The sequence below is a fragment of the Tyto alba genome, unplaced genomic scaffold (assembly GCF_018691265.1).
Source record: "Tyto alba isolate M040663 unplaced genomic scaffold, T.alba_DEE_v4.0 Super-Scaffold_48, whole genome shotgun sequence".
In the NCBI taxonomy this organism is placed as follows: Eukaryota; Metazoa; Chordata; class Aves; order Strigiformes; family Tytonidae; genus Tyto; species Tyto alba.
In genome coordinates, this window is record NW_024881324.1 from 14,179,872 (window position 1) to 14,203,536 (window position 23,665).

Here is a 23,665-nt window from a genome sequence, read left to right on the forward strand (position 1 = left end):
TCTTGTACAGCTCTGACTGCTTGTTCAGATGGCCATCACCTGCGCATAGATGTACACAGAGTTATATTTCAGATGCAAAATACATGAAACTTCTGACTTAAGAACATATTCCTGAGTCACTTAAGCTTGTTCTTTTTATAGTATATAATTTGGTTTGGAGTTAGAAATGTCTCTTCCTGTTAGCCACTCTGAGGTGTTCTAGAACAGCTGCATTTGGGGTTTTGCTTTACTATATGAAGCTTCAAAAGAAATGTACCAATGATAAGTGATTTTCAACATGTACAGTGGAAAGACAAGTGGGCTATTTCAAGAGATTAAAGAAATTCTCCTATTTTTTTTCCTTTATCGCAGATGCCCGAGATGTAGAACAATTGAGTAAGAATAACATTACACACATTCTTTCAATCCATGACAGTGCCCGCCCTATGCTCGAGGTAAGAGGTGTGGGGAACTCCATGGTAAATCCTTACTTTTCAGTTGACTGCTCTAGTCATCTTGGGGTTAATTTCTTGTTCTGTACAATTGGTGTTTTGAGACTGACTTTTTTTGTGGAAATGTTTGACAGATGTAGGTTTGGGATCCAGTCACAGATTTTGTTGTTGCTGCTGTTATAACAACAAGAAATCTAACTGACAAAGGAAGTGACAATTACAATGTCAATCAATATAACAAAATAATGGGATTGTTATTGATTTAATAGTAAAGGTAAGTTTTCTTCTGTGTGGAATCAAGCATCGCATACACAGCCATCTGCTATGAAGATTCAAGAAAGTGGCTTAAGTACAGAGGAGGGTTGGCAGTGGGGGAGAGGAATGTTGTTTAAGAGGTTTGCAGTCCTTTTCCATGTAAAATAGCCTTATTTAGGTTTAAGGTGTGGGAGGAACTGGTGCTCCCTTATATAAAACATCTAATGTAGTGGAGCATCTGTAGGTCTCCAACACTTCAACTTGAAGTATTATTCCTCATTTTACTGAAGGGAAGCTGATCTGAAGGACTGAAATGACTTGACTTGCTGTGTCATCTTGATCAGTAAAGGATCTGGGACCGGGCTGCAGGTCTCCTGTGTTGGGCTGTTGTGCTTTTTTCTTTATACCAGATTACTTTGGAAGGAGGGAATTTGGCTGGGCCTTGCTATACCTTAAAATCATGCCGTTTGATTTATGTTGGGAATTGTTGTGCCCTTAAATTAGTTTATTCTTCCCTGCATTCCCCTTTTCATGAAATATGGCAAAATAATAGGTAAGGCAGTTGCTGGTGTTACTCCTCAGATGCTGCTGGGAATCTCTGCTTTTCATTCTATTAATGTAAAAAAGTCTCGAGTGAATTCAGTCCTGAAACTACAGAATTTCCACCTTTCCCAGACTAGTCAGTATATAAGCTGAACAAAAGGTGTCCCTGGTATGTAATGATTAAAACCAAAATCAAGATCATGGTGAATTTGGAGTTGACCTTGACCTTAGAAGTATGCTGAAGCAGAGCTTTAGCTGTTGACTTTATCGTACTGTCCATTTGACTTCTGTTGTGCTTGATGCTTGTTAAGTCTGAAACATATTGAATTTAAAGAGTTGAAGAAGTAAACAGTTATACTGAGTAAGGGAGATGAAATGCTTGCTCTAGGGTGCTGTTCTCTAAAATGAATAGAAGCTTGCTTTGTTTTATTATCATGATTAGAAAAGTAGGAAGACTAAATATGGCACAGATCAGCTGCAGCCTCAGGCCAGTGTTCCTTGTGGTGGTGGTAGTTTTGGCAGCCCACACGCCACCTCCTCGTTTGTGGTGGTGCATCTGTTTTGGAGGCTGGATAGTAAATAGATCTGGGAGCTTTTGTGGGTTAAATATAACCGAGTCATCATTTCTTCCTCTACCCCCACAAAAAACATGAAGGATTATATTTACCCAGATCTCTTCCCAGTTTGGTTCACAATAGTGTCTCAGAAGTTACAGTGGCATGGGAACAAGCAATGGCTGTTTGAGGATGGACTTGCTTTGTTCACCTCTGCTTCTAAAATAAATGTTTCTCTAACAGTGCCTTCTGTTTTGTCAGCATGCGATATAGTCCTTTATGTGCCCATGGTCTGGAAAACAACTGTTAAAACTTCTCCCCAGATCTTAAAGTAGTGGAAGGATTGCAAGTTTCATTTATTTGGGATCTGAACTGATTGTTAATTACTTTATCATTCATGGTCTTACTGTGGTGCTTCTTTGAAACTAAATGCTTCTGTTTAGGAACAAGGGCCTAGAAAACATCTGTTAGGTTGTGTTACTTCCTTTGTTATTTACATCTGTTCCAGGTTGTATGTATGTTTGTTTACAGCTTGTGTATCCACATTGTGCTTGGGGCTTGTTCTCAAGTCTGCTGAAGTCAAATGGAAATGCTTTCCCTATGTGTCTCCCTTTTTCCCTTTCCCCCCAGATTTCACTCATGGAAGGTGAGGTCTTACACTTGTGCTCAGAAATTCATCTGATGTTATTTGTACCTTTAAACATGGAATTGTGGTGATGGGAGAATCTTTTTCCAGAGATTCCCTGTTTTGTGTATGTATGTGAACACTGATCATCTGTAAAAAGCTGCCTTTTCTTAGACTGCAGTAGTTGCATTTGTTTTCTGCTAACAATACTTTCGCTCAAGTATTTCCTAGTCAACCTATAGGAAATGCTACAAATACTTCATTAAACAAAGCTTTCTGTACAAGCTATGGAAGGTAAGTGTTTTTAGACATCGAAAACTCAGTAGTGTTGTAGTAACATGCTATCGAAGAGAAATCGGCCTTTTTTGCTCTCTGTGGAACAAACAAATATGGATGCATACCTTAGATCTCAAAGAGGTCACAAATTACCCACATCTTGCTTGTCAGGTTTTGAAGTTTCGGTAATACTGTTTTGATGCAATAATACTTCTGATACAGCACTTAAAGCTGATGATAGTGGGTAGAGAATGAAAATGACCAATCTGGCTTTGTTGTCCATACCTGAGAATGCAATACTCAAGCAGTAAAAGCAAAAAGTGAAAAAAAAAAAAGTGGTGAACACCAGCTCGCTACAGATTGTAAAATTATTTTCCACTGTAGTAACTTATAGCATTGCCCCTTTCTGATGTTGCAGAACGTTTTTACTTGACTGTTTAAAATACTTACAGTACCTTTTTAAAAGCGTGCTTTCCTCTGTGCTTTATATACTGCAGTATTTGAATCTCTGTTGCTGTAGTTCCTCATAAGTTGGTAAGCTATTAGAAAATGATTGAAGAGTTTCACAAGAAAGAATTGTATTGGCTTAGGTTACATAGTGTGTGCCTGTTGAGAAATAACTTTGAAAAAAATAAAGAATGTTTTCTTACTAAAATTTGTTTTCAGACATTAGCTCAATGATCATTTGCAAGCCCTAATGGATGTCTGATTTATGCATGTCTACTAATCAAAGTTTGGCTGCAGGAAATGATTGCGTACTTTCAAGATGGAATAATGGGGAAAAGTAGGTTAAAAAATCAACTGGATTCTATAACTTTATACCTTTAGACATTGGCAGCCTGCATTAAGTACAAGACACAGAATTGTTTTGTAAGGCTTTGAGTGATTTAGACTGGAGGGAATTTGCTAAAATCTGGCCTTGGCTATCTTGCAGTATTGCCCCTTAGTTCTTTTTGTATAAACTGCTTCAAGGAAATTTGTCCTCTAATAAAACCAATCCTGAAATTAATTTATATTTAGAGAGCATCCTGAAGTGGCTGTTCCAATAAAGTACACTGTTGTTATACAGGATCTTAACCACTCAGGCAAGCATTTTGTAGTTTAAATATGCAAGTTTGTAACTCCATCACAAAGAACTATAGGTAACTGATGGTGTGTCCAATAGAAATGACTGCATGCCGTATGTGACAACGTGTGTTATTTCAGATGCACAGAAGTCACTCCCTGAGTAGGAGCGGTGTCCAACAGCATCATGTGTGTTTCTGCAGAGGCAATAGCCTTGGTGAATGAAGCTGGCTCCTCCAGAGCACTTTGGATGGCTGCCGACGGAACACTCAGATGTTTTATAAATCCGTACAAAAGCCATATACAAAAACCATAATTGGGTTTCTTACCACCTGCTTTCTAATCTATTCCTCAGCTAGTTCAGGTTTTAAAATCAGTGTTCCAAATGTGAGAGACACGGAAAGGTGGATGGGGAAACATCTCAGAGTGTGCTTTAATTAATAGGCTATCTAGGAGTGACCTGTTGGATCTGTCCAATAGGTTGTCATCTATCTGTACTTCCATAAGGCCTCTGACACGGTCCCCCACAACATCCTTCTCTCTAAATTGGAGAGATATGGATTTGATGGATGGACTGTTCATTGGATGAGGAATTGGTTGGATGGTTGCATCCAGAGGGTACTGATCAACAGCTCAATGTCCAGGTGGAGATCGGTGGTATCCCTCGGGGGTCCGTATTGGGACCAGTACTGTATAATATCATTGTCAATGGCATAGACAGTGGGATCAAGTGCGCCCTCAGCAAGTTTACAGATGACACCAAGCTGAGTGGTGCAGTTGACATGCCTGAGGGATGGGATGCCATTTAGAGGACAAGCTCAAGAAGTGGGCCCATGTGAACTTCATGAGGTTCAACAAGGTCAAGTTCAAGGTCCTGCACCTGGGTTGGGGCAACCCCTGGTATCAATACAGGCTGGAGGTGAAGGGATTGAGAGCAGCCCTGTGGTGGAGGACTTGGGAGTCCTAATAGATAAAAAGCTGGACATGAGCCAGTAACATGCATTCGCAGCTGTCCTCGGTTGAGTGAGTGGTGGAGTTTTTTGGTGGCAGGGGAGGGGGCTATCGGGGCGGCCCCCTGTGAGAAGCTTCTCGAAGCTCCCCCAGCTCCACGTCAGCTCCACTTCTGTTTGGGAAATTGAGCCAGTCGGCTGCGCCTCTGCGATAACGTATTTAAGAAGGGACGTGGTGACGGGCAGTGGGACTTGTGAGGAGGAGTTGCTGCAGCTGCATGAAAACCAAGGTCAGTGGAGGAATGGAGGAAGAAAGGAGGGGGGAGGTGTGCCAGAGCAGAGACCCCCCTGTATCCTGTGGTGAGACGGCAGGGTGGCCCCCCCTGTCACCCATGAAGATCTACGGTGGAGCAGACATTGATTTATGGCCTGTTGCTCCTGCTCGGATGATCAAGGTTCTGTGCCCGAAGAAGGCCGGGGTCTCGTGGGAAAAGGTAGCCCCACTGCTGTAATTCAGCGCTGGGAGGATTGCAGCATGCGGGGGTGTCCCACGCCGGAGCAGCTCGGGAAGGGCTGCAGCCGTGGGAGGGAATTCAGTCAGAGGAAGTTAGTGACCCATGACGGAGCAGTGTGGGGAACGCTGCGGCCCATGGGAGGAATTCATGTTGGAGAAAGTTTGTGGAGGACTGTCTCCTGTGAGAGGGGGACCACGATGGAGCAGGGGGGAACAAGTTCCGGACACTCCCCTCACTGAAGATGAAGAAAGTGGCAGCGCTGACTGCACCCCCCATTCCCTGCCCCTGCGCCACTGGGGGAGGAGGTAGAGATATGGGGAGCAGAGTTGAGCCCGGGAAGAAGGGAGGGGTGGGGGGAAGGTGTTCTCAAGATGTGGCAATACTTCTCACTGTCTTACTCTGTTATGTGTTGTTAGTGTCTGTAATAAATGTATGTTCTTTTTTTCTTTCCCTAACGAGTCTGCCTTTTGCTCATGATCATAAAAGGGGGATTTTCTCCCCATCCCAGTCCTATCTTGAACCCCAAGCCTGGTTCTCTGTCCCTTCTCATTGCCGGAGGGGAAGGGAGAGAGAGCTGCTGCATTGTGGTTGGCTGCCAACCAGGCTCAAACCACAACAGTTTTTGGCGCCCAACGTGGGGCAGAGGGTTGCGATTTGATAAGGATATTAATTGGGAGAGGTAATGAGCAAAATACAGACTGAACTCCGTTAGTGGAATGATCTTTGTAATGTCTGTAGTTGTAATTGTGGGGAAGTTTTTTTTCAGGTGTGGTGAAGGGACTATGGGTGGATGTTCTGTATTGTGTCTCAGTATTTTGTCAGTTATGTTTTATTTGGGTGTGGGGAAGTTTCTTTCAGTCTGGTTTTGCCTACTCTTTGTTCTGATGTTGATGTGTATACTGTTTTCTGTACTGAATGTTGGATCTCTTAATTCTTAAATACGTGATTCGCAGAGGCGAGGGGTGGAACCACCCGCTAAGGCCTAAACCACAACAGCAGCCCAGAAAGCCAACTGTATTCTGGGCTGCATGAAATGAGGTGTGGCCTGCAGGTCGAGGGAGGGCGTTCTCCCCCTTTGCTTTGGTGAGATTCCACCTGGAATACTGTGTTCAGCTCCTGAGCCCTCAGCACAGGAAAGCCATGGACCTGTTGGAGCAGGTCCAGAGAAGGGCCACAAGAATGATCAGAGGGCTGGAACACCTGCCTTATGAGGACAGGCTGAGAGAGTTGGGATTGTAAAGCCTGAAGGAGAAGAGGCTCTGAGGAGACCTTATTGTGGCATTTCAGTACTTAAAGGGGCCTTATAAGAAAGGTGGGGACAGAATTTTGAGTAAGGCCTGTTGCAACAGAATGAGGGGAAATGGTTCTAATCTAAAAGAGGGTAGATTTAGACTAGATATAAGGAAGAATTTTTTTACAGTGAGAGTGGTAAAACACTGGAAAAGGTTGCCCAGAGAGGTGGTAGATGCCCTAACCCTGGCAACATTCAAGGTCAGGTTGGATGGAGCTTTGAGCAACCTGACCTAGTTGAAGATGTCCCTGATCATTTTAAGGGAGGTTGGACTAGATGGCCTTAAAAGGTCCCTTCCAACCCAGATTATTCTATGATCTCCTGGTAGAACTCTTTTTTTAAAACTAGGACAAAGAGCTGTTGGCGTTGGAGACCAAAAGTTGAAAGGTCTGACTGTTGGGACATCCATATATCCTAATCAAGCTGCTGCGATCAGTCAGAACCTACAGAGAATGTGGAAGCACTCTTAACAAGTCCTGAGAAATTCTTACCCCTGTTGCTTCAAAGGATGTCATCTAGGTGTTGTTCTACTGCATTAGATCTGGAGTCTAACAAATTTTGTGCCAGTTGATCTAACTGAAGTAAGTAAAGGCAAATCTTGTTAATCTTACCAGAAGAATCTGCTTGCAGGTCCATTGAAGTCAAGAGTGTTTCTCTGTGGATTTTCCAGGTGCTTGACCCTGTTCTGGGGGATGTTACATGGAGATGAAAGTGGACCCAGACCAAATAGGATGTTGATGTGAATTGTGCAGCTGCTGGAAAACAGCTGCATCCCATCCTGGAGAGTGTGTGCCGTGGTGGACAGTTGCATCCAATCAGCTGAACATGAAGCATCCTTAATCCTCTTTTACCATTCCTCCTGATGTCCCCCCAACCACATACACTTAAATACTGGCTAAAACAAGAATGCTTTCTCTGCTGCGTTGGGCAACGGTTGCTGTGTGTAATGCAGGAAGGAATACAGCAGGAATCCTGGAGGAGGAAGGGGTGCTAGAAGGTCTTCTGGTCAGACAGTTGCTCAGGGCCTGTCCCAGAGAGGTATTGTTGACAAGGAGAGGCAGGGATGGATAGACATTCCATGGGTTCCTGTGCAGAGAACCCACCTCAGAGAACAGCACAGTGCGCATGGCTGTCAAATGATGTCACACAGATTCAGAGTAAGCAAGACTTTAATCATGAGGTAAGTAATTGCTGAAATATATTGCCAGAGGCAACAGTGGATTTTCTCATGTGCTGTTTTTGTGTGGAAATTGTTTTGGGTAAGGTAGGGCCACAGAAGTCTTTGAGCTTTGTGTTGTCCATCAATCAGAAAATGGACTGAAACTACCGGCTTCTTTCACACAGTCTACCACACATATGTCAGTTACTAGTAATTTTGCTGTTGCTCTTGACCCGCACCGAAGGTTTGATCTAGTAAATGTATGAATGCTGTTATCCAGTCACATGTGGTTGTGGAGTCCTTTGTCATTAATGTATTTAAGCAGTGTCATTGTCAGAATGACCACTGCTGCATCCCAGGAAGCTCTGCATGTGGCACTCATCTTGGAGACATCACAGTAGTGTAAATCTTAAACCAACAAGATTTTACCTGGGCATTCCTGTACTGTCCTCTGCCACAAAAGCTTTCTGTTGTTCACTGTATTTATGACAAATTACATTAAGTGTAGGCTTTTGCATGTGTTCTGATTCTATATGCATGTCAATTTTCTTTCGTTGTTTTCTGTTCTACAGAATATTTGTTTTGTTTTTATTTTTAGTGTGTTTTTTTTTTTTTTTTTTCAGATAAGGAAAGAGTATATTGGCATATGTGATAGTTTCAGTTAAAGTCATTTAGATGAAGTGTAAGTAAATGAAATCCCAACAAAACATGCACAATTTTTTGGGTTGGGGGGTATTGTCGTGTTTCTCTGCTCAGTACCAAAGCTGTCATAAGTTTTAGGTATCTCCATTTCATGTGAATAGTTGACCTGTGTCCCTGCGATAGCCATGTACCAGATGGTTCTGTTTCAAGGCTTACCATTTGTGGGATTCCTTCTTCAAAGAGAGTGATCTCACAGCACTCTATGGAATTTTTTGAATGTTGCAGTAATGTCTTCTGGTCGCTGAGAAAATACTGTGATGCCTATGAAACATTTGCTCTTCATTTTCTCTAACTTGCTTAAAATACTAGCTTTATAGGTTATGGATTTTCCCTCTCATTCTTCATAGTTATCCAGAGCACCTGCAGAGGACAGTTATTTATTCTCTTTTCTTTGTATTCTGATGCCATGAACAATATAATCTTAATCTGCTACATGCTATCTCCAGAGCAGTGGTTTCCCCTGCTTTTTCCTGACTTGATAACTACCTAAATAAGCATTGAAAAGGTAGGTGAGTGGAGGGGTGGGGGAGGTAGAGAAGAGCTAATTGCTGACTGAACTAACTCAAGCAACTTTCTTGTCCAGTCTGTTACCTTGTGCAGCCAGCACAACTTAAATGGACTGTATCTTTGAAAATAAAAAACTTCACAGGCCAGGTCATCTTAAAAATAATTTTTTTTTTTCCTTGCAAATTTTAAAATTTTAATCAGAGTAGAAATAGGGTTTCAAATATCAGTGTCTAAGAAGCTGAACTGAAAGGGAAGAGCACAGTTAAAAAAATCTGTGCTGATCTATTAGAACAATCCTTCATATTCCCTGAGTAAACAGCCCAATGCATTAAGAGAATACAACCAACAAAAAGATGCTGTAACTGGAGCAGAACCGGTAAGTGTGAGGAATAGAAGTTGTAGAAAAGTAAGGATGCTATGGAGAAGCTGTATAATTTCTCTGCCAGTGTTATCTCTGCTAAATGCTGTGATATACCTGTTTTATAAGGTGCTAAGGATGAGAAAGTTACAGCTGGGGAAATCATAGGAAGAAGTGCTGGATCAAGTTTATGAATTAAAAAAAAAAAAAAAAAAACACAAAAAACAAAAACCAAACAAACAAACAAAAAAAAAAAAAACCAAACAAAAAACCAAAAACAAAACAGTGTATGACTGACTGGTAAATCCAGACCTTTGGAGGAAAGTGAAGAGCTAAATGACTGAATACCTGACAAAAACTGAGAAATGTTTCTAAGATCAAATAGCCATAGCCTGTAGACCTATGTATGCATTCATACCAGCTTACATTAAGATCTGAAATCTCATTGCATATTTTTTAAGCATGTCTGTATGTTGTGAATCTTAATATGGTTTTAGCTGGGTATGATAATCTTGCGTGTTTACAGATGATCTTTAGACTATACATGTGCAGTTTTTCAGCAAAGGAAAGCAAACTAAGTTATAAAGGAACTGAACTGGCAGCTGTGGCACAATGCAAGTAACCCGTTTAGCATAGTTTGTGGATAGTATTTTTGCAGCTGTTTTGGTTTTTGCTATAGACACCTATTATCTGCTGTTAGCACTAAATGGGATGAGGTTTACTATGGCAGAGCTTTCACCAAAGCTTTGAAGGGGCTTAGCCTCATCTCCTTCTAGTTTTCTACTTCTTTCTTTACATCACCAGTTTGTGGAAACTTCCTTCTTTCTCTCATGGTTGCACATTCTGGACTGACTTCATTTTTTGTGTGTGTGTATAACGGGGATTACCCTGTGCGAAAACAAAAGAAAAAATTCCTGTGTTGTGTCCCCAACTCTCCCAGCTGATAACTCTGCAAGCGCTGAAAGCTGCCCGAGTGCTTTCTTCTTTGATTCTGTAATCTGAAGGAATATCCTCATACAGAAACCAGCCCAGAAAGCATTTGTCTGGACTCAAAAGCATATCACTACTCAACATGAAATAACTAAATAGGGAAATACTGGGAAACCTATTAGCCTTACTTTTTTTTTAAAAAATACAAAAGGCATATGCTAATTCTGGACAGATGTTGCTCAGCAAGTGAGAACTGCCAGTCTATTAAAACCGTGTTACGATGTTGGATAGCATACAGAAGTCTTGAGCTGCAGGAGGCCATTCATATATGAAAATTGCATCTTGATGACATGATGAGGGAAGTCCCTGCTGGGTATGGCTGGGCAACATGTTCTCTGCACAGCCTCTGCTCTTTTTGGTATTCAGCCCAAAGACTTACGGGAACTATTAAAAGGGGGAGATGGTAAAACAGCCTTCAAAATCACAATTGCTAATGTCATATTGCAAGATCATTGCTGTTGTATAAAGGTAGCTCTGCAAATTAATTTAGTCAAGTCAGACCCTTACATTTCCATCTATAGCACTAAGCTCTTATATCACCAGTGTTGGAAGCTGTCAGTTTTCAGCCTTTGTGCTATCATCAAGAGGAAGCGTACAAGCGCTTCTTCTAATAAAAAACTTGACTTTCTTCTATGATGTTTCACTGCCTTTTCATGGTAAGGGTTTCCCCTCATGAGATGTTTCAGAAGACCATGCTGAGCAAAATAGCTACCATTTTTCTTTCAGGTGTAGCGGCACCAGAAGATTCTCTCTAGTTTGGAGTAATGCGCTGTCTGGCATTGGGTCTGCTTATGAAGCTGGGAGCTCTGACTAATTTTTCAAAAATGGCGTTGGTAGCCCACTAAGAAGCTTCCAAGAGACTTCCATAAAGTGGCTTTTAAAGTGTGTCAGGCCAGGCCTTCATCGTGAGGTGGTACCCATGGCAGAGGCTGCTGTGGTGATGCACAAAATTAGTTCACTGTTTGAAATGCTCAGCACGCACTAACTGTGTCAGGGGAGGCACTGTAGTGGCAGATGGCAGGGAGGAGAGGATGAAGACAGTTTGAAGTTTTCAGTGTCGAGCTGTTTGCACGAGAGATGGTTAGGCCAGCAAACGCCTGGTGTTTCTCATTGCTTGGATGCAGCATTGACCAGAACAGAGCAAATGCTCCATCCCACTCCGAGCAGAGGAGATGATGTGGAGAGTGTGTTAATCCATGCTTGTAATGTGAGCATATTCCAGAGGTGTAGCAATCATATGCTAACATTTCCTGAAAGAGGCAGGTGGGATATATTGTTTTATTGTAGTACTTGGGAATCCCCTTGAGGGTTCAGGGACCAAGTGTGATAGGTAGTGCTCAGACGCTAGATATGCCCTGACATGCCTGGGGGCTTGAATACATCATCTAGTCGAGGCACACTAACAGGGTCTTTCCTCTCAGCTGAAGTATGTAGTCCTGTAAATACTCTTGGTGTGTCCTATAGGAGATAAACCACATTTTACTATAAACTAATCCATGTTTTCTCCCACTCTGCATTCCTTCAGATGCACCAGATTGGAATTGGAATTCAGGGTTAGATTTCGAAACAAAGCTCTTTGTGCTAATAAAGTAAAATCCTGAACTCTTCAACATTTCCCTCTTAAAATTTTAGAAAGGGTGATAGAGAGAGGGGAAAGGAGGGCTTTAACAGGAAACTTTATATTTGATTGGCACATTCCAGCCTTAATGCTACGGACTTTTCAAAAGTGTCACTGAGACTACTTACTAAGAAAACCATGAGCAAACGTTACAAAGGCCCCATGACTTGTAAAAACTATTGTATTATTAAAGATAATGCAAACGAAATGTATAAATTCTCTTGAAGGAGCATCCCGCTTTCTGTTGTTCATATTCTTCATGTAATTTCAATTTCATTTATAATATTTTTCAAAACCAAACCTGAGTTTGTTGTTCACTAAAATCAATTAGTGGTTATTTTTTGCTGAAACACAAATGTATTTTCTATGAGTCATTAATAAAATCAGCACCAATGGTGATTGCTACAGAAAGTAACTGAAAGGACAAACAAACGGTTGAACGGTTTTCAGTTTAGCAGGTTCAGTTTGGTGCATTACTGGACTAAACCCTTGATAACCTCTTGTTGGTTTGGCTTGAGGAAGCTTTGTGCCGGCTGTTTCCCACTTTAGCTTTTTTGTTGAAATGCCCCTAAACAAAAATAAGTCCTCCTGCCCTCATCTGTTGATGTGACGACTCAAATTAACACATGGTTTTTGACTAACCTGAAAGAACTTGCCAGGTGCTGGAGGTTTTCTATTTGCATCTGGGTTCACAAATTTAAGTTTAAGGGTTTAGGTTTAAAAAAAATTTCTTGGAAGTCGTTGATGGTATCTTTACATAAATTTAAATAGAGACGTTTAATGCCAAAAATACAGTCCTGCTTTTTTGAAATTTTTTTCTTTTTACAACCTCTTTCCCCTACCCCCTACCATTGGAGAACAGAAATTTTGTAATTTGAGGTTCTTTCCCCCTCTCTTCACCTTTTAACACCTGAAGTTATAGATTCAGGTTTCCAGTGCTAACTAGAACCTCAGAAATATTGTATATACAGCAGTGGTTGGGAGAATGTTATGAAGAATATCGGTAAAAAACATTACTTGGAAATCCCACTAAACACGAAATAATGAGTAGCATTTTTAGTTCTTCCTCTTATGCATACTGTTTTGCTAGAGTACTCAGTTTTATATAAAAATTGCTGGACAGTTTTCTCTCATGTGTAAATTGTATGTTGGTATGGTTTAGGGTGTAATCAATCTGAGCATCATTTTTACTGACTTTAGAACATCTTTGATCATTACAAAGAAACAAACATCTGTATAGGTGCTGCATTTGTCTCAATACTTTTTGCACCTTACCCTGTTCAGAGTTGAAATTATTCTTGGTATTGTGCAATTAAATTTGTGCATGCTCTTCGGAGATCCTTTTCTCAGTCACTGACCCATTATTTGACATGTAGCACTTGTAGATGTGTCATTTTGCTACTGCAAAATTCTACATGTTCTACTGAAAAAAACCAAGTGCCAGTTTTTACAAGTTTAGTTAAAATGAAGCTGGAGATTTAAAAATAGGTTATAGGTAAGTAGAATAGAAAGAGAATGTTCCTTAAACTGGACTGTTATGTTTCCTGAGCACTCAATGAAATATTGGATTTAATAACAAAGATTTAATTATCTTTTTAAAAAGTTAATGAGATTAAGAAGGTGTTGTTCTATAGTCTTACTGACTTTTCCAAATGTGAGATAACTGTTTGGTTTCCAATCCTAGTAGATCAACCTCTGAAATAGAAATATGAAGATGAGTGCAGTTCCATGAAAACCTTATTAACTGTAGTGTAACACCTCTGCATATATACGTGTGCCCCTAAACCTTTTAATTTTTAATACCTTGATATTCACTGCAGCAGAACTGACTTTGGTCTAGAATCTGTGATAAAATTGTGCAAGTGGTGTCGTTGTTTCTCAAATAACAGTGAATTTTAGAAATTTTACTTAACTCTCGCTTGTTTCAACTTTGGCAATCTTGAAATCAGAATACTTGCTCTAGTTTTGTTAGCTCTCACTGTATCGGTTTAACTGTAGCATTTAGTTTCAGGGCCTAAGAGAGACAGAAATCTAGTTTTGGTGGTTACTTTGCTGAAACAGAAAACATAAAAAGTAAATTACATTTTATTTTACTGATTTTTGGGGGACAATCTTAACAAGTTAGATACACCAAAAGAAGCGGGAATGCTGCTTTTATTTGGTGAGGGCATCAGTTAGGATCATCATGTGAATAGGAAGGAAAAAAGTTTAGAGAAGTGTGTGTGTTGGAGGGTAGGGGTGTTTGGTGGTAAAGGTGATTGGAGAAAGGAAAGTGAGCAATGATTTAAAAGTAACAAGTGTAAAGTAGAATTGAGATGAGCAGAAAAAAAGCTGTGTTCAGCATCTCATTGACCTAGGAGCTTGGGTTTGTGCACATTCCATATGCATGGAATGTTTTATTGCCTGAGAGCATACATAACTTCTGTTTAATTAAAAAGGTTGGATTTTTTTCTTTTTTAAAATGAATAATCTGGGAAAAAAGCTTCTTGTTTGGAGAGGTAAGACATGACTAACACAGCTGTCAGCTGAAGAAATGTTTGAATAACAATATATTAGCAGCAGTATTCAATAAATGAAGTGGATGTATTACTTCATATAGGACTTGAGATAATATGTCTCTTTTCATCAGTTTTTATAATGACAAGCTTTTCTCTTTACTTTGAACAAATACCATGTTTTGGGATGAGGAGCTATTCTGCAGCACCTAATTTAGTGTATGTAGGTGAAGTGGTACAGTACATGTTTTGAGTTGATCTGTACTTCCTCCACTGAATAATTTTTAGAGAATCGTCATTCCTAGGGAATGAAACAGTGTTAATTCAAAAAGCAAATTAATAAAGACTTCTGTAGGGTTGACATCAAATTTGTATTTGTCTTCCCATCTTTATTAATATGCAGTTTGGTTCAGCTTTGGATATTGCATCTGCAGCCAGATTCAAGTCAGTTTAATGAAACTGCAGACTAGGTACTGATTTCAAGCCTGTTGAAATTTTCACTAGGAGCTGGTCTGCTTGACTCTTCAACAATCTTTTGATTCAGCTTACTCTGGTTTAATCGCTGTTTCAGGGATTGTTGCCGCCTTAAGTCTTAGGCTTTGCCGTTTCAGAATGGCAAACAAACTGCTAGGTAATAAAACAGTGATGCCTCTATCTTTCTTGCATGCTAGTACCCCATCTAAAATGTTGTAGGTATTTACTTGTTCGGTTGGCATAAACTGTTCTGCTTTGAAAGGTCCCTTTGGGACAGTTCTTAGATGTTTTCTGTAGGGTATGTGCACAGGAAGGACAGCAGTGTCTTGGGGCGCAAACATACAAATAATATTATGATCCTGGGTAGTATTTTTAACAAACAGTCACAGAGTTCAGTAATTAAGTGTCTTCCTACTGCCAGTATGTTTAAAAAAGGAAGTCTATCCAGCATGTGTGAGGAAAAGCTAATTCCAGCAATCAGTGCATGAGTATCTACACAAAAAATCCCGAGACTCATTTATGAATACCTGCCCCATACAATCTTGTGTTGTTGTATTTCAGGTATCCAGTTATGATGAATTATATTTGATAATGTTGTTATTGTTGTTGGTGTTGTTGTTGTTATTATTATTATTAATAATAATTTTTTTTCAATCAAGAGAAGCAGAACGTGATGGTACGGTTACCAACTCTGGCCAGACTGCATTTGGGTCAAAGTCACAGAGAGTTTCACTGTTGATTTTTGTGGGAGTCGGGTTAGGTCACTGCACAGTACTTTTGAGATCCCACCTCTACCTATTTCTGAGTTGAGTGTGTGATTATTTCCTCACAGGGAGGAGTCCATCACCACAGCCTTCCAAAAACACCATGCAAGTGACATGCATTGGCCAAAACAGCAAATTCCAGTAACTTTAACCATCTCCTGTCTGAGAAAGCTGTATTAATAAGGCTAATAGGCTGAAGTTGAGCATTTGTAACCACAGTAGTGAAGTGTGCTGTGGGCTTCACTGGAAGTTGGTAAGCTGAAGACCTCCAGGATCAGGCTCTGGATGAGCCATTCAGTACCATGTGTGGTCTCTCATAGGCTAGTTTCATGCTTGCCTGCGGTAGTGGCAACTAGCCAGCCATGACAAAAAAAGAACATTGTGGGTCTTAAACTTGCGTTGGTGCTACTTCTGCTTTTAACGTGAACATGATCTGAAAGCCCCTCTGCACTCAGCCTGTGAAAAGCACTCAGCATGTGCCATAGCTTCTGAAATCTGTGGAACATCTTGCGTCAGTGTGTGCTGGAGGAGCGAACCTTCTGGCATATAGTGCGCTCTGGAGATAACCCATCTCCTACCTTCAAGTTTCTTCCTCTTTTTTCCCTTGATGGTGCAAAGCTAGTAGTGTGGAGTTGTCTAGAGGTGTCGGGGAAAGAATAGCATGTAAATTTACTTTCAGATCACAGGCCCTCATTCTACTGGAGTGACTCACTTGAAGTGATACTGGTGTCCAAGATAAACCTCTTAGATGTGTCACACAAGGTGCTTATTATCGTAATTAATCTGTCACAATGTAATTATCATCCGTGGTTCAGCAGCCTATCAATATATGTATTACTGCTACATCGTCTTTCTAAATGAATCTCTGCAAGCTGTTGTGGATCAGCATATGGCTGCGGAGCCATCCTGATTTCCCACAGCAGGCATCCTTTCTCCTGATACAAGGCAGGAGGGACTGTTACTTGTTGATGCTGCTGCCTCCGGCAGTAAGCCGCTTTAGCTCACAAACTGACTTCGTTCTCATTCTCTCTCCCCTCAGCTGCATTTTGCCACGCAACTCTCGTGCAAAATCCCACATGCTGTCACTGGCTTGGTGCTGTCCTGATGGTGCCTCCTCCCTCGTCAGGCACTGCCACGTCGCCATCTCCACGCTTAGCACTGTCTGCAGAGCCTTCCCCACTCTGACACTGCCTTGCCCTAACCAGGAGGCCATGGGCAGCACCATCTCTGCTCTGGTTGTGGCATGCTGGGGATGGCCTGTCAGAGTGAGGAAATCTGGTAAAGCATGGTGTGGACAGAGCAGGCTCTGATTTGTGTGGCTGTGGAGATGACACTGGCTGAAGGGGTTCTGGTGGGTTGAGAAAATGGTTGATGCCATGTGTAAGTGGTGGATAGGGCTTGAGGTATCACCACATCCTTTCTGACATAACAGTGAAGTTCATGTATCTTGCAGAGGACAGCCGCCACAGTTGGGCAATGAAATTTTCACCTCCCGCCCCAGTTGGCAAATGAAATGCCTGGTAGATGCGTGTTGTGTTTCACCTTGTTGGCAAAGGATCTCTTATAGATAAATGTGTGACTTTCCGTCTATGTTGTTGAGCATGCAGGATTATTACAGGGGTTTTCATTGTTACAGAAAGATAAACTAAGGTGCATTTTATGGTGGACCTTTTGCTGTAAATCCTTATATTTACAGGTACAACTGAAAAATTCATAACTCTGCAGCCGAGAAGTCAAAAGTGAATGATTTAGTTTTTGCGTGTCTGAGCTGCAACCTATATTCTTGGAAGTCCTATTTCAGAAGTTAGCTAAATATGCTTTCAGAAGTGTTCTTAACAGTCATAGGAGCAAAACAAGCTTTGAAAATAAAATGACAGTTAAAATAAACATTGACAATGCAAAGCAGTGATGTATGATTGTAGTATTGTTTTAAATATACCCAGTAACATTTTTAATGCATCAGAAATGGTTATTTAACTTCCCTAATTGGTCTTGTAACTGATGATAGCTGACTAAGAAAGTTAGGCTATCTTTGTAGAAGAAAAGAATGAGTTTTACAGTTGTCCCCCTTGAAGTTTCCAAAAAATAAACAAAACCCATACCACAACCATGTTTCTTCTCTGAAATGCATTTTGCTTGGTTTATCAACTAGGTAAAGAAAAATGATGGCATGGGATCAAAATAAATGGCGTATTGCAATTTTAGGTTGTAGCATCTGCTCAGAGAAAGGGAAGAGCAGGAGAAAGTGCAACTTAGTTTTTCCAGAAATGTAAGAAGAATGAGATTTTTAAAAAAGGGTTTACACCTTTTTAGCAATGATGCTTCTACTTTAAAAAGCTTGCTACTGGGCCTTGGGATAAGCATGACTAAGCTATGTGCTGGTGTCTTAGCAACAAAGCAGATGTGAAAACAGTGCTTTAAAATCTGGCTGCATAGAGGTGATCTCTGCTTGTCTGAATAATGGTGTGCCTTTCTCAAAGGCAATAAAACTGCACCAGTCTAGAGCAGGACTTGCACAGTGATAGATAAATGTATTTAACTTGGATATTTTCTTCTCATTCCTTTTTGCTTCTTTACACAGGGAGTGAAGTATCTGTGCATTCCTGCTGCTGACTCACCCTCGCAGAACTTGTAAGTTTTCTTTAAAAATAAACCAAAAAACCCCAGAAATCCCTCAGTGCCGTGATGCCTATTCTACAATGAGCTGAAAGATCTGATTCTGATCTCTCACAAGTATTACACAAATGTGGGTTTTAATCTGTTAAGAAAACACAGTAACACTTTATTTCAGCAGCTTTGAGTCAGACCCTGCTTTTTTTTTGTATGTGAGGGTCTGTAGGAGGGTCAGTATGTAAACACTGTTCATTTGTGGCCTTAAACTTCAGGAATTCCTTAGTGAGTCTGCTCCTAATTTAGTCCCTGTTTATTCTAGCCATTGTTGTAAATCTTTTTGCTTGGCTGTGATTTTTTGTTAGCACTATCTCTAGCCATTAACAAAAAGAAAATATTTGAAAGAGGTGTGAAGCCTGGTGCTTCAGGGGTTGAAATACATTCCTCACAGTGGGCCTTCAGGATAAAGTCCCAGTGTGCAAACTACCCCTGCTACTGGATTTCTTGAATCCATTTCTTGAAACCATTATGTGCTCTGGATTTCTTGAACCCGCCTCAGAAGGCCCTCCTGCTCTGAGTAGTAGGCTGGCATGGCAGGGAGTTTCTGCCCTGTGGTGACTTTTGCCTCGAGGATGTATGTACTGAAACTAGGGTGTCCCAGCCTCGCTCTTTCTCATCTCCACTAACATTCATGAAACGCTAATTGACTTGCCCTTGGTTTTAATGTTTTGAACAATTGAGCATAGCAAGTGTTGATTCCAAAGAGAAATCAAAACAGGTTTTGTAAGAGAACTTGGATGGTGACCAACTCTTTCTTCCAGAGCTCACTGTTTATGTTGGGGAGAGGTGAGGGGGGTTTCAGCCACATCCTGCTACCAAGTTTTGTAGAGAAACAAGTAGTTGAAAGAGGCCTGGTAGGTACGGAAGGAAATGCAGCACTGCTTTTCTCTCACATCGCAGCAATATTCCGGCTCATGCTTTCGGGGATATTTTTAGAATCTGTGTTTCTCATACCCTAGAAAGATTCCAGCGTGGCATTTGATGTGTGGTGATCTCTTTTTTCATTCTGCATTTCTGTTGTGATTTTAGGGGGAAAAAAAAAAAAAACAACAAAAAACAACCAACCAAACAAAAAAACCAAACTCAAAACAAACAAACAAACAAAACAAACAAACAAACAAACAAAAAAACCCAAAAAACAAACAAAACCAAAAAACAGCAAAATCACCACACCATACACACAACCCCTAACCCACAACAAGAAACACCCCAAGCCCCTAAATTTCAAGACAGGTCTGTAATGAGAAGGCAGACAGCTAACTGCCTTTGTCATGGACAGCTTCTGTGGCCTTAATACTTAAGATAAATAAAAGTAAATAAATGTAAAAAAAAAAATCATCCTTTTAGGAAGGAAAAAAGATATGAAATTAGAGGGAAGCATTCACATGTTGTCATATTAAGTGTTTGTTGGTATTCTGAGATCTGTAACATTTCTGAAAACGTTTGGCAAATCTGCTTCCTCTGTTAATAGAGATCTGGATCAATTGGGAATGGAAGTAGAAAGTACAGCAGTTGTGAAGAACGTTAATCTATGTACAATTCAGCTCCTCCTTCACTGTTAAATAATAAGAGTTATACTGAAAAACCACCTCCAACACTTGAGCTGTCTGGCACCGTACCAAAGCTCTTAAAGCTTCAGTAAGAAGATACAATATTTGCATGAGTATTGTTTCTGTTATGCTGCAGGCATCTAAAATACTTGCTTTGGTATCAGGTGGTTGCAAGCAAACGTCATTACTTCTAATACTGATACATTTTCTCACTTAAAATAAAACTTGATGAGTAACCGATTTTTCTTTTTTGCTTTATACAGTCCAGATCTTCAAATAAAATCAAATGGTGATGCTTACAAATAGCAGTGTTGCTTGCTTTGCACATGCAGTCTTCTGAAAGCAAGAGGCAGCTGTCTCTGTTCAGTCTGTGAGGATTTGACAGAGTCTTACCTAGGAGCGGTTACCCGTACTGCCTGTGCCCTCTGCGGAGGGAGGGATAGCTGGGGAACAAGAAAGGGAGTTGGTCCCTCTGCCACATCTTTGTGTATCTACCCTCTTTTCAAAAGAGGGATCCTGGTGGTGTTAGAGGAAGGAAAAAAAAGCAGCATCCTGTATTGCAGGTCACTGTGTTTTCCTAGGAATGGTTGACAGGCACAACTGACCAGATACACCCTGCTGGCTTGTCTGTCTCTCCCAATGGCAAGTTTGTCAGAAGCTTTTTTGCTGCTACTTTGCAACTGCTGACAGGTTGGTAAGGTTCAACTGAGAGGCTTTACTCACTGAATTTTGGGACTGAGCTCTTAATTCACTTCAGCTCAGTTTTTGTGAGGGGAAACTTCTGGTTTCTTCTGTGTAATGCATATTTACTCCTAGTAAGCTTCTTGAGTGGAGCTCCCTTCCTCAGAGGAATGAATTATCAGGGAAATACAGCAGGGACTCCCCTATTAACATGCGGGTGTTCCCTAAAAAAGTCTCAAAAGCTTGCTTCTACTCCTGTGTTCTGCCTTTACCAAGCACAGGAATCAAGTAGTTGGTTTTGAGACTTGAGGTGCTTCCTAGGTGTTAAATGAGTGTTTTCCCTGGACTGTGAGAATTTTACCTTGGGCCATTGACTTCTCCAGATATGTCATCATCTATAGAACCTGTTGCTAAAATGTTAATTCTATAGAAATCAAACCTTCCCTTCCTGTCCTGTTCCAGCTAATTGTCTTAGGCTACGTGTTTCTAAGGAACTAACCTCCAGCGGTCAGGCTGTTCGGGCAAATAATATAGAAGCCAGACAACCTATTTAGAAAGGAAATTTAGGTGGTTCTTTGTTGCGCTTACATTGCCAAGGGAAACAAACATCAAGATGCTGCTTCCTTTCTGATTTGGATGCTTTCTTTTTAACCTTTATAATATTTGTGGAAGTCTGAATAGCAACAAATGAATACGTAAATCTGGTGGTGTAACTCTGCCCTCAGCCTAGTTTTGGATTATCCAGCTTGCTAATGCGTAAGTTTAGATAACTTTTACAACATGCTGGTAGGGGCACTGTACTGGTGGTTCTTCCTGTGGTGTTTTCCCACTGTGAAGATGATGCTGTTCAGGACCCAGATTTAAGCTGGGAGATGTAAAAGCCAGATATTGTGTAATAAATTGTCCTGAAGTAACTGTTCAGTCCAACAAATAGGCTGCAGATCAACACATTTGTCAAGTGCTTTCCTGTTACAGATGATAATCAACTGTTTTGTGGTTAATGTAAGACTTGCCATTCTTTGTGTCTGGCACTTGCCACACAGCTAACTGGTCCTCAGTATTAGTTTTCGTGTAGATGTGGTTTGTACCAAAACTTTGAAAATGAGTTTAGCCAATTGTGTCTGCTGGAGCCAGCAGAGACCACCCCGATACCATAGGGTTGTTGAATACATTTATCCTTTTCTCTGCCTCAAGATGAGGAGGGGCACTGTTCTATAGAACAGTACTAATTCTAAGCTTGGCTATTTCTCTTCTCAATTTCATGAATGCCTATAACCACTTGACAACATTCCAGCACACTGAATGTCAGCAATAGGGAGGGGTGAATAAAACTGAATGGAGTTCACTGCTAGCTATATTTAGTACCTTGCAAAGGTGTTATGCTCATTCATAGATTTTTTTTAAACCAAAGCATTGAAGTGTTTAACCCAAACTTGTGCTAGACCATTGAAGTGAATTCACTGGTGCTTGGAGGTGCGCTGTTGGCCAGATTTTTAGAGAGAAAGAGAAAAGATGGGTGTATGAAGAGATTGGGATGTTGTCGATCCAGAGCTAACAAGTTTCATCTGACTGAATCTGTTCAATCTCAGATAAGTGCTCCTTCACTGTGCAATAGCAATGCCTCTTGCACGCAGTCCAACATCTCATTTGTCTTCTGAGTTCATTTACGTGAAGCTGCTTGTGCCCCTTGGGCAGACCTGAGCATCATAATTTGTTAGAATTCAGCCAGTGAAAATGTTTTGGAGTGGCAGTCTGAGATCAAATGCATTTGTAAGGCTTCATCCCTCTTCTTCATTTATCCCACATAACTTGATCGGTTTCTTGAGAAACATGAAATCCTGAGTTGACATGCCATCCTAAAGCTTGGATTTGCAGCATGCCTTGAAATTTTCCAAATGTCACTCAAGTCTTCTGCAGCTGTTGTTATCCGTGTTGTATCCAGTGATGCAACAACTGCCTTGGAAAGGGAGTCCTGGGATTTGGGATCCCTCTTTCTGGCTATTTCAGCTTAGGCATCTTTGCCCTTGCAAGTTCCACAAGCACTGTTGCTCTATTGCATCACTGTTGGCCTCCTCCAGCTCTTGAGCGTTTATAGTATCAGCAGCTGCACTGTAGGGCAGGAAAGGAAGCTTCCTTTTATGTGGGTATTCCTGATTTTTGTGTGGCTGTTGGTGCTGGGCTGAGGTTTTTTCTTTTACCCTTGTGGTATAATATTCACCCTGAGAGGGGAAACATCTTGAATACAGGACGTTGTGTTTCATGGGTATTGAGCGCAGTGTGCTTTCAGGTTTGTCTTTGCCAATAAGCCTGGTACTGACTGCCCCCTAAGCTCTTTCCTCTGCGTGTTGCACACGCTGCTACCGCTTGTAAGCTTAAAATGCAAGAGCACTCAAAGGCCACAGTGAACTCCAGCTCTGTTGAACTAAAAGGTGTTGCTTGCACCTGTGATAAATTGCAGGCAGCCCCAAAGGCTTTGCAGTTTGAAAGGCAGAGGCAGGGTGAGCATCATAGGACTGGGATGCAAGGAGGTGATGATGCAGGTTTACTGAGATGATGACAGCTGCCCAGTGACTTTCCTTCAGGTTTGCCCCACTTAAAATGAAAAGACATGTGTAAAGGATAGTGCAAATACAAACTGTAGGGTTTGTAAACTGAGTCTTTGTTGTCTCCACATTTTTTCCTCCACTGCTTTAAAAAAGGTAGGCTGTAGGCAGGGCTTGGCTGACACCCTGAATAAGGGCAGGCAGATGGGGTACTGCAGTCTGAGGGAGGGAGACTGGAAGAAGCCAAGGAAGCTGGGGCTTCAACTGAGATTTTTTTCATAGGAGAAGGAGTCCTTTCAAGGAGAAAAGGTAGAGATTTCATGTTGCAAAGAAGAAAGTCATAACATTTAGATGTGTCCTAGTACATGGTTTGAAGGAGGAAGTGAAGTCAAAGTGAAGTGTAATTTTAGGTAGCAGGTAGGGGATGCCTCTGTGAGAGACAGTATAGCTTGAGAACTGTTCATGTAGTTTTGCTGAGCCTCATCTGACATCTGAGCATATGCGAGGACATGTGAGTCTAGTCACTAGTTTAAAGAAGAATAGAACACAAACTGAAATACAGACTTGACAGTCATCAGAATAAAGCATTTGTTAATGTTTGTCACACTGTAGTACCTAAGATACCAGTTTCTTCTTCAGGTAGAGTGGA

The 23,665-nt window shown here is 41.0% G+C and overlaps 1 protein-coding gene across 3 annotated transcripts in view; it reads left to right on the forward strand.

Annotated features, from left to right (window-relative positions):
* DUSP22 (dual specificity phosphatase 22) overlaps positions 1–23,665 on the forward strand; it is an 86,512-nt gene that overhangs the window by 54,182 nt on the left and 8,665 nt on the right. For 2 of the 3 annotated variants that reach the window (XM_032991947.2, XM_042806700.1), the window contains exons 3-4: positions 352–434; positions 18,154–18,203. In XM_032991947.2, the coding sequence (XP_032847838.1) occupies positions 352–434; positions 18,154–18,203 (133 nt within the window). Of the gene's footprint in view, positions 1–351; positions 435–7,297; positions 7,686–18,153; positions 18,204–23,665 lie in introns of those variants that run through there. The other variant, XM_042806701.1, reaches the window with a different exon arrangement.